Source organism: Physcomitrium patens, chromosome 9 (assembly GCF_059467195.1).
Source record: "Physcomitrium patens ecotype Gransden chromosome 9, ASM5946719v1, whole genome shotgun sequence".
Classification (NCBI taxonomy): domain Eukaryota; kingdom Viridiplantae; phylum Streptophyta; class Bryopsida; order Funariales; family Funariaceae; genus Physcomitrium; species Physcomitrium patens.
In genome coordinates this window covers 2,405,468-2,416,847 of record NC_143418.1, presented here as the reverse complement: position 1 = coordinate 2,416,847, position 11,380 = coordinate 2,405,468, and the positions used below count along the sequence as shown (strand labels likewise).

The 11,380-nt window shown below is 39.3% G+C and overlaps 1 protein-coding gene across 1 annotated transcript; it reads left to right on the top strand.

Annotated features, from left to right (window-relative positions):
• Positions 1-2,490: 2,490 nt before the first annotated feature.
• Positions 2,491-11,333, top strand: LOC112286425 (putative aarF domain-containing protein kinase At1g71810, chloroplastic). Its single transcript, XM_024528298.3, has 22 exons — positions 2,491-3,726; positions 4,122-4,166; positions 4,360-4,398; positions 4,579-4,749; positions 5,024-5,176; positions 5,544-5,579; positions 5,673-5,716; positions 5,989-6,079; positions 6,256-6,297; positions 6,489-6,597; positions 6,899-7,013; positions 7,202-7,251; positions 7,433-7,511; positions 7,802-7,852; positions 8,081-8,222; positions 8,519-8,563; positions 8,994-9,122; positions 9,412-9,453; positions 9,727-9,999; positions 10,157-10,570; positions 10,747-10,878; positions 11,101-11,333. The coding sequence occupies exons 1-22, from the start codon at positions 3,280-3,282 to the stop codon at positions 11,110-11,112; spliced, it is 2,661 nt and encodes an 886-aa protein (XP_024384066.1). The 5' UTR covers positions 2,491-3,279; the 3' UTR covers positions 11,113-11,333.
• The last annotated feature ends 47 nt before the right edge of the window (positions 11,334-11,380 follow it).

Below are 11,380 nucleotides of genomic sequence, written 5' to 3'. Positions count from 1 at the left end.
AAATTTCAAATAATAATCTAGTATAACAATTGTTTTTATAACAATCCTCTATTATATTGTACCTTCATATGTAAGAATTATATACTATGTATGTTGGTGCATTCTCAATTGAGTGCCTTAAATTTTGCTACAACTTAAAAAATGATTACTTGTAAGAAAATAATGATAGACTTTTGTATCTTTTTTATTTGACAAATTATTCTCACTTTTATAAAAACAAAAGAAGTATCATTGGCACTTTTTTATAATTCCAACTCTTGTATAAATACCATGTTTACTAATTCAACTTCTATTTAATTACCTCTAATTAAAGTAACACCCATAACATAAACGTTTGTAATAATTTGTATAGTTATGTTTTTATTTAGTTATTTATTTATTTATTTATTTATTTGCATGGTGTTTACTTCCATGCTCATGCTTCATATACCTTTGAAATGGTAACCAAATACGTGAAGTGATTTATTTATTTTTATGCTTTAGGTTTAAGCACAATGCAATAGCCTTGTGTGAGCATCAATTGATGCATAGCTTGTAACTTTCAATAAACTGTGAAATTACTTGATGTCCATGGGACAAGTCCATAGGCCCTATTGATTATAGACCTTTCAATATGACTGGCTTTGAGAAGATGGTGACAAGTTGCAATATTGCAACAATTTTATGGTAAATGGATACTCTTGTTTGTCTGTGCTTGTTGAACTCACATCACAGAGCAGACGTGCACTCTGGTGGGGATTTTGATGCAGTCCTTAGTTGAAACATTAACATACAAATGAAGACACTGCCTCACAGCTACTGTGGTTAATCTTTCTTCTACAAAAGATAGAGTGATAGTTTGTGGGTATTCACTACAGACTTCTCAAACACTTGAATCGGATGATGTTTGTGATGTTTTTGTGATGGAACCAAGGTTTAATGTATTAATTATGGAACATGTTTATTAAACTTGTCAAGAGCTTTTTGGGGAAAGAGAGGATAGATCTATCCGTGGCTGGTAATGTGTCGGTAAGGTGTCGAAAATTCTGCCTTTTGATGTGGATGGTTACGGATTCAGTTCAACAATCTAGAGGTAGCATGTATTAATGTGCATCTTCGTGAGACTGGATCTGTGAATGGAGGTTGAGTTCTGACCAAATACTATGGCTGAGCACAAACATGTTTGGTCGAATTCAACTGCAACTCATTCAACTTATTCAACGGTACTCAGTTGTTGCTACCCATGTATGAATGGCTCATGTGACAATCTCACGAGTTGAAAGATCCTTTTTCCCACAACATTTCCCAGAACATGTACTAAGTTTTAGGCAACGCTCTGAAATCCTGTTGTGAGGGACCTTATTGTTTTGCCAGCTCCACAAAGCGCTAAGAGCAATTCGATTGAATACGTTGCAGTTCTGTAGCAGTTGTTCTCTATTCCTGATAGCCTTCTTGTGTTGGATACTGCTCATGCAATGCATGCGGTTGATATTCTTTCGAAGATCAGATGCGCATCATAGAAACGCTTGCAGATACCTCAGCGGTCTCTATCTCTTGCGGTGGTGATATTCTCTTTCAGTAACAGATTCTACGTGAGTATGCAACTGTTGTTAAGATTATTCGCGTCGCGGACAATACTTTCAGCGGAAACCCTTAATCTAAACTGTGTATTAGACAAGGTCATGAAAATGTTTCTGCTAGTGTTCGGCTGATCATTATTTAATGTTCTGCTTGCTCGATTGGTTTTGAACTGAAATGTACTGCAAAACCTTAAGCACTACTCCTCCAGAAGCGGGTGCCGCGTACTCCTGCTTTGATGACCTCCGAATTAGGATCAGAACCTCTGGGATGGTTGGCAGGATTGAGGAGGTCAGCATGGTGCGAAAGTGAGCTGACAAGTGGAAGGAAAAAGCCGGAGAAAGAGAGGCAGCCAAGTGCATGAGGCCCCGAACCACTTTCTAGTTTCGAAGAAAAAATTGCAAGTACTTTTTCAACACCTGTTGTTCTCTGCGAGAACACAAAGGTGATCGAATCCAGCATATGGGTAACGCTGCACTGCCAAAGAAAGATCCGGAATGTAGACCGGGTTATATTTGGTCCGAAACCTTAATATAGCTTTTGACACCGTATTGAAAACTTTCACAGGTGCATGGTTCATTGTTCCAGGCACAGGTCAGCATAGTCGTCAAAGAAAAGACTTGCACCAACCAGCTAATTTGTGTTTGTGGACAGCCGAGGTCCACATCCACTAGGTTGAATCTACACAATTCCATTTCACAATTCTTTGTTGTGAACACCATACACTGTGATCCGACAACGGGAATATTCCTCGAGCTCTGTAACTCGATGCTAACTTACAAACACACTCTGTATTCTCTGTAAGCGACGGATTGAACGTTACAATCTGCTGACGAGCCACAGATTTTACGGAGAACATTGAACTCGTCCTAATTGCACTGATAATGAGAAGGGCTTTGTTCAGTATTTAGCCAAGGGACACGCATTTGCAGAGAAAGAGGAAAATTGTGACGGTGTAGGAGGCTTCAATGAAATCCTAGGGCTATGAACCAAAGTAGTGATGACGGGGTGTCCACATATGCTTTTGCTGTGGTGGATGGGGGATTGATATTTTTATCTTACTTCCCAGTGTACCCACTTGGCTCGCTCTCCATGGTCAAGGAAGAGAGTGTCATCTATCGCATTTTGTCCCTCTATTGAAATCATCTGGTTGTGGTGTGATTGGGTGGGAGGACGAGCAGCGCACTGGTACACTGTTGGGTCTAACGAGCGTGAGACCTGTGGAATCATTGACAGGCTGATTATGTTGTGGCGTGACTGTAAGGATTTCAGTCGGTTTACATCCAATTGCTTTTGCAGTGCACATGCGATAGTATTGAAAAGAGCTCACTCTTGCATCTGAGCTCATACGTTCTGCGGCATTGTTTGGAACCGGAATTCGGGCTTCGCACAGGATAATTTGGAACATTATGGCATTATCGACGCTTAGTTTGAACTAGTCATCCTGGTTTATTATATAATCTGGACCGTAGTCCGTAGTGATTGCGAATTGCAAATTAGATTTTCCGTCCAGTTTGATTGCTGCGGATCACAACTTCTTTTGGGAGTCGGGAGCTTGGTTATTATGCCAGCAATTGAAATTAATTTTTTGCTTCAAATCCTCGTTACCATTTGAGCAGCAGCTTCGAGAAGGGGTGATGGGTAAGCAAGAGTCGCTTGTTTCGGAGCTTGAGCACCAAATTTTGTAGAGTGAGCTTTTTAATTTAATCCATTGAGCCCACCATGGCGACGATTGAAGCCATGTTAGGGGCACCCACGTTACTCAGCATACACAGACGATCTTCGGTGGTCACACACAGCCCCAAGAGATCCCTACGTCCATCTTTGGTCATCAATCCTGCCCTCTGGGTAACACTTCCCAGGCCCTTCGGACGACAGATTCGTCGAATTACCTGCCAAATTTCAAAGTCTTCGGGGAAGGGAGACCCTTGGCAGCAGACAGTCTCGCAGCCAGATACATTTACCAAATACTCTGGGTACATTGCCGAGGCCGCCATCGAGGAAGCTGATCAATTGGACGAGTATAATGCGGATAAGATTGCTGCTGTTTTCAATCGCCGGCCATTTCTGCTAGCAAGAAGGTTGATTCAAATTGCAGGGACTCTAGGGTGGTGGGTTGCAGTTCGATATGGTGACACTTTCTTTGGAAAGAAGGACCAAAACTTCAAGGTATGTTCTAGAGTCTGTGAAGACCAGCGTCGTTGTAATTGCTGAATACAAATTACAAAACTTTGAGACGTGAAGGATCAAACGCAGTACCAGATATATGTATTGGAATTTCTTATATCTCATCCCTCACCTGTATTCCACACCTGCTTGAAATTTTTTTGTTCCTAAGATCGCTTGTGATCATTGGCTATCCTCAAGTTGCTGTATTATAATTATATTGTCGAAGTGATGCTTTCATGAGAGGTAATAATATTGCCACTTATTGATCCAATTCAGAGGTTTAAGTTTTTTTCAACGTAATTAATTGAAACTTTAATGTTTAGATCCTAAATATGTTCCTCAGTATGGGAATGTAATGTGATGGGTGGATGGGTGGATGGATTATGCTTGTGCAGAAACGGGCGGCACAATTACGACAATCTCTTGTTCAACTCGGTCCTGTATGTAATAACTATCCAATCTGAAATATGAAATATATTATTAGAACTTTTTAAAGTTAGAGATAGTTGGCATATTTGGTTTTTACTGAAACCCAGCCTTGGCAATTTTATGTACCTTGACACGTACCCTATACATAAGCTTCTTGGCTTTCAATGTTACAATTCTGACCTTTTTTGCCTGATCATGTGACAGGCATTTGTGAAGATTGCTCAAGCGGTTTCTTCACGCCCTGTAAGTATTACGTTTTTTATGGTCTTTATTTGCAAAACATGGAAGGATGTACAGCTTTCTGAGTGGTTTTGAAGAAAAATGTGAGAATTTGAATAAATACGGCATTCGCAACAAGAATGAACATAATTATTACATTGTTCTGGTTGCTGAAATCCCTCAACATTGGACCTTGCATGATAGGATGTTATTTCGCCAGAGTATTTGGAAGAGCTTGCTCTGTTACAGGACCGTATTGCTCCCTTCTCGACAGAACTTGCGCTACAAATCATTGAGCAAGAGCTAGGAGTTACTGTTGACCAGCTTTTTTCTGAAATCTCTCCACAGCCAGTTGCTGCTGCTTCTCTTGGACAGGTGCTATTACAATTGCTTATGAAATCTCGCTTTTTCGGTTGATCCTTCCACTAATTTCTGATACGCAGTCTAGTGATGCGTTAGTAGGTCTTTGGTAGATTCAGTAAAGCTTTTCTGCAGCTGTACTATATTCTCAACAACTCTGCACCACGTTAATTATTCTTTCATATCAGCAAGCTTTTTTGTCCTGAACACTCTAAGAAATGATAAGTTTTTGTGATGGAACCAAGTTTAATATAACAATTATGGAACATGTTTATACTTTTGGTTTCAGGTTTACCAAGCACGGTTGCGTCCAAATGGTGAGGCAGTAGCTGTGAAGGTGCAACGACCGGGGGTTCGAGCAGCCATGGCACTCGACCTTTATATCTTGCGCAAACTGGCAAAATTTGCAGGGTCATTGCTGAAACTCAACACAGATCTTCCAGTTAAATGCCCTATCCCTTCTCGACTTGCTTTTGGTGCTAAAAGTTTTGAGTTTTTTTGAACTGCCTTCGAGATACCCTTTAGTACCAGGTCATAATTGTGAAGTTGTACTTGCAAGGGCAAATTACTAGTACCGTGAAAGCTTTCTTACTGTACAAGCCCCATATTAATAGGTTTCTGTTAAGAGTCTGGTACAATTTGCAATTTGACCTCTCAACTCGCGAGAAATCGGTTTGGTGTAGCTATTGGTAATTTAGCGAAGTTGCATGTTTGTTTGCAAGGTGATGTTGGCCGCAAATATGAATACAAAAGTGGTAGACTCTACTGTTTGATTCGTGAGTTTGACATGTTTTATGTGGCTTTTGCAGGGTGTTGTTGACGAATGGGCTTCAAGTTTGTTCAAGGTATGTGCACTCACTGCCGTGGTCTTATTGATTAACAAACACCTTCCAAAACGTTAATCATTGGTACTAATACTGAAATGTTTGATTCGACAGGAAATGGATTATCAGGCAGAGGCTCGTAATGGTTTACGATTTCGGTTAGAAACCCTTCCTTGCACCTGACCTTAAACTTCCTGTCGATTCTTCATGCGCTTGACACTAGTGGTATTATTAGTGGTCATTGTTTGAGGGAGTCTGCGACACATATGCACAATTAAGATTTTGTAATCATTTACAACTGAATCCTAAGCTGTTGTGTATAATGTCTCAACCTACTAAATCCTACTTTTAGTTTGGTCTTTATTTCTTGAATATGGTCTTAAAATTGAAGATAAAAATAGTTCCAGACTAAAGTTGATATCTATGACAGGAAAATGTTTGGAACTCTACCTGACGTGATAGTACCGAAGATGTATTCAGAGTTGACGAGTCGCCGGGTTCTTGTTATGGAATGGGTTGAGGTATGTCCTTTTCTTTCCTCATGTAACGATTGTTGATTTTTGTTCCTTCTGAACAATAGATATGTGTGGCGATGACTTAATTTATTCTCATTTTTATTATGTACAACAAATTATGATGCGTTCATACTAAGCAGAATATAAAAATGCGCTAATACTTCAAGATTGCTGTCCTGCAGGGACAACGATTGTCTGAAGTCAGTGACCTTCGCTTAGTTGAGGTGGTGTAGTTTCACCTGTCAAAATCCTGTCTTTGCAGTTCATTGACAAGTCATTGAAGTTCATGTGAATCTACTATGTTTGAATGATATTGGGATAAACATAGGAGCACTTGATATCATTGCTATTATGACTTTGATTGAGTGAAAGTTAACTTTGTTTGATATTTTTTTATGAGTTTTTGGTCAATCAGGTAGGAGTTTTCTGCTCCTTGACACAGTTATTGGATAATGGTTTTTATCATGCGGATCCACATCCTGGCAACTTACTGCGCACTCCAGATGGCAAATTAGCCTATCTAGGTACTGCTTCAATTTCCGATTAGAGAAAGTTTTTGATCTGAAATAACGATTGACTTGCAATTCAATTTATGAAACAAGACCGTTCATTTTCAACCACGAGATTTTTCTATTTAAAAATTTGATTCCTAATTGACATTTTAAGATGATCAAGTACTTGCAAGCTTTTACTGGAATAGAATATTTGAGTTACCTACTCTTCATCTCTAAGTAAATATAACTACTAACTTCTAGTCTGTATTATATTTTGCCACTCGACAATTTGCATATATTGGCTCCTTATATGACGTGTTGAAATGTCCAGATTTTGGAATGATGGGTGAAATGAGGGAAGATCTCAGAGACGGGTTGATTGAAGCGTCGGTACACCTTGTCAATCGTGAATATGAACTTCTTGCTGGCGATTTTGTCACTTTGGGGTAAATATTGATTTCACTATTTTACTTTTAAGTTGGAGACCTTTTGGATTCTGATTGTCGAAATGCTTCACTTGATAGACTGCAAAATTTCCACTAATGGATGGTTGACAAAATTACCTGTATAGATGCGGGAAAAAAGGGGAGAAGTTTGTTTTAAAATGTGTCTTAATGTTGATTTTTCCTTGCAGGCTTGTACCACCCACTGCAGAAATGGGCGAATTTTCGAAGGCGCTTACAGGTACGAGAAAGTTTCCTATAATGTTGTTTATGCCAAGAATTGTAACGGAAGATTAGTTGCCTATTCCTGCTTGGCATGTTCTGGTCATGATGTTGAAGCAAGCTTTTGTTGTTGTTGTAGTTGTTCCGTTCAGCATACCATATAATTATTCGCTTGAATTTTAATATGTGAAACGATGCAGGCGTATTTCAAGAAGCCGTGAGCAAAGGCGTTCGGAATATAAGTTTTGGAGATTTGTCAGGAAAACTAGGTGTCACCATGTACGCACGCCTGCACTCCATGAACCTCTATAATCTTTCCAAGTCATAGTCAATTAACGTGTCGAAATGACATCATCTGTCAAAGTTTTATTTAATGTCTTGAACTGATCACAGATTCATTTCTTCTTGTGTTGGCAACAAATCCGAAACATTCGCTTAACGATATCTTGTCTGGATATTAACTAAGCCCCTCCTCTTGTCTATTTTTGAAAATGAATAGTTCAATATGTTAACCAAAAACATGATTAAATATTTTGTCATTGATTGATGGAGCTCCTCTTTTTCTGCAGGTATAAATTCAAATTCCGCATTCCTTCCTACTTTTCGCTGGTTATCCGTAGGTAATTTGTCGTCTTCGTTTCTTTCCTTACGCTGTAGGGTCTTAAAGAATCCCAAGCCTTCAGCATAAGCTTTCAGTATCTATTTAATAACTTCATTCTCTTGCTCTTTTGATATGATTGAGGTATCTTTTTTTTTAAGTTTGTTGGATAGTTGGATGTTAAATATTTCGTATCACACTTACTCAGCTCGACATATTGCATCACACCTTAAATCTTTTTATCCTGCAGTTTAACAGTACTTGAAGGCATTGCCCTTAGTAGTGATCCCAACTATAAAGTACTGAGTAGTTCATATCCATGGATAGCGCGGAAGGTCCTCACTGACAAATCACCAAAGCTTCGGTCCACTCTTCAGGAAATAGTATACAAAGTACTTGCTACATATCCCTTCCTCTCGTGTAATTTTAAGCTGATGGGTCGATTCTCGAGTCTTTTTTTGTTTTTTGTATAAGTTTTGCTTGTATTATACCTGTCGTGACTTAGGTTGCTGTCGTTGGAGAAAAATATGTACTGAATCAAAAGCTCAGGCTGATAACAGTTGTCATTTCTAATGTTTAGTCCTTTGTTGTGTTTTATCTGAAGTAATACCATGCCCTAGTGGATTTTTTTTTGTAATACAAAATTGTAATCACAATCCTAATAATCTCGAGGGATATACGTTATCAGGACGGTGCTTTTAGAATCGATCGCCTGGAATCATTGTTAACAGAGGTGAGTGCTTCCATTGTTCTACTTTAGCTACCTATGTTGAACTTAACAGGTTGTGTTATACACGTGATTGAGTAGGAACTCACGATTAGGTTTGTTATTGCATACAAGGCCCTTGAGATTAAACTGTTTTGTGCACAATTCTGAGAAGATCGTTGGTATTAGAGATAAGCCTAACCAGAGGCTTGTTTACAACCCCAGAAGGCTTGCATGGAAATATCTTCATATCTTTGGTCGTCCTTTTTGCTCACGAAATGGTCCATCTAGGATTTATATGGAAAAATATTAGGAATTTACAATTAGCTTGGTCTTTTTTTTGCCTGTGATATGAATTACTATTACGTATAGGATATAGTTAGCAGCCGCTTTGTTCGTCAGAGCTTTTTTCTTTTTTGGTTAATAAATCATTGTGGCATGTGTTTGACAATTCCAGTCAATGCGACAACCATTGGAAGATCCGGCAGTGGTAGAAAATAAACCAGCTGAGAAGCGAGAAGGAAAAACAGAAAGGGACACTAGGAATCTTGTGAAACGCCTTCTCACCTTTGCACTGACAGATCAGGTATTAGTCTTGTCTTCTGTCTGTCTCCTCCCTCCTGTCTAAAAAACATTTCCGGTTAGTGGAAGAACTTGTGAACGTTCTATAATGTCTTTGAATGATTTCTAAGCAAGTATAATTCCTCATGTCAATAATATTTTTGTAGACTTCAAATGCAATTAATGATAAATTTCCATAATTTCAATTATGGGTTGGTCTGGGCATTTGGGTTCAAAGGTATCATGCATGCCAATGTAAAAGAAATCTATTCAATTTGATGTTTTATAGTTATTTATGAAGTTCTGCATGACAGGGCGATTTTGTACGAGAATTGGTATTGGATGAACTTGCCAAGGTACATTTCACGCCCTTCTCTTTGCTCTTGGGTTTGGTGATATGAATTGTCTGGGTGGTGACATGTAATATACGTTTCTTGGATGATATGGCTTTCTGGGTACCTCTTCAATGAAATACATTAGTCTAGTACTCCAAGCAGATTTGAAGTTTGCTGATTTAAAAATTTTAAATCTTTGTGATCTGCATACATTGTAATATCAGCTTCTGAAAAGCCGTGTTATCGTTTTACAATGAATATTTACATATGAATCTGCAATCTCCGGTACTGCAGGGTATAGATGCGTTCAATCGAATAGCGTTTGACGCTGTTGCTCACAACATACAAATACGTTCTCCTATAGCTCTTCCAGTGATTGCACCTGTAACTGAAGATGAGGATCGTAAGAACTTGGAAAATCTTCAGCAAATTCTGAACATATTCATGAATTCCGAAAGTGGTTTAGGAGTTAGGACTTTGGCAGGTATGACGGGTGGTCGCGGAGGTGTAAATGGAGCTACTAACAGAGCAACTCGTTCAACAGCGAACCCTCGTTCTATCACTCAGGTACTACCACAACTGGTGTAATGTTCTCTATTTCTAAACTTGGCTCTACAAGCATCTCCTCACCTTTTTCACGTAAATGTATGCATCTTTCAATATGTCTATGAGTAAGGCTATTACACCTTAAATCCAAAATCTTATGTCGTCTGAACTTGTTCAGTCTACCAAGGTTGAGAGGGTTGGAAGCCAGAATGGAGCAGCAATGAGAACAACTCTTGCGGAGAGTAACGATGGGAAGGATCTTATACAGAGAACTGAAGTGATGAACCGAGACAACAGCTTCAGTGACAATAGGGTGCCGAAGACAACGGTTATTCAGGGTTCCGGTAACGACCTAGTGGAGAGGACCCAGTTTGTGAAACCAGAGTCAAACGGAAACAACAGTAAGGAAAATGGGCGAGTGATGAAGACGCAGATTGTCAGCGGCGCGAACAGTAACGACCTGGTGGAGAGGACCCAGTTTGTTGATGACAACAATTCGGAGACATCCCTTTCAATGGACGACATCACTGATATGTTACAAAGTCTCAGTGGCTTGACACAGCATTTACCACTACTGTCTGTTGTTCCTGAGGTGTACTTCTTAAACCTGTTATTTTATTTATAAAGGCTAGAACTCCACTTGGGTACTCCATTTTCAAGTAATAATCGTTGACTGTTGTATATGTATGGTGTTTTTCCTGACAAATATTTTCTACTTTTATTATACATGAGGAAAAAAAGCGTGACTTAACACATAGTATTTCTCAGCTTCCCTTTCGAGCTCGTCAGCAAGCGGTGTTCCTACCCGCTGAACTCGCTGGAAGGGTAGCATCGCGTGTCGCCGCGCGCACCATTAGGAGAGCCCTTCCTCGCAATGGTAGCAGTCGGTACTCTTACAAGGTACTCCGCCTCCTCCACAATCTGCAGTTGTCTTAAAAGCATGGGGTATGTTAACTAGCCTTATAAAGAAGTCAGTTAGGATATATTTTATGTGCCGGTTCTTTTCCAGAAAATTGATGGTTAAATTGGCAGCGGAAGAGCATCGGAGAATTCATCAGTGTATAGTATTATGTAACCTGCATAATTTCTGACGTCCTGGTCCGATTCGGTGGCGTGTTTCAGGATCAGAACTAGGAGAGATCACAAGCTGATACATGCAGACCTAGATTATTGGAAGGTTCTTGGTGTGCATAGTACGATATGTTTTTTTCTTAGGCTTAATTGCTTCTTAGACTTCCAATTGCATACCACAATTGCACACATGTACTATTATGTTAATTTGGCTTCGATTGAACAATAACATTGTGTTTTATTGTAATTCGTATAATGCTACTACACAAGTGCATTGAGCTTGAGCATCGTGCTTCAGAACCTGTTCTTCAGCATATTAGTATCATTCACG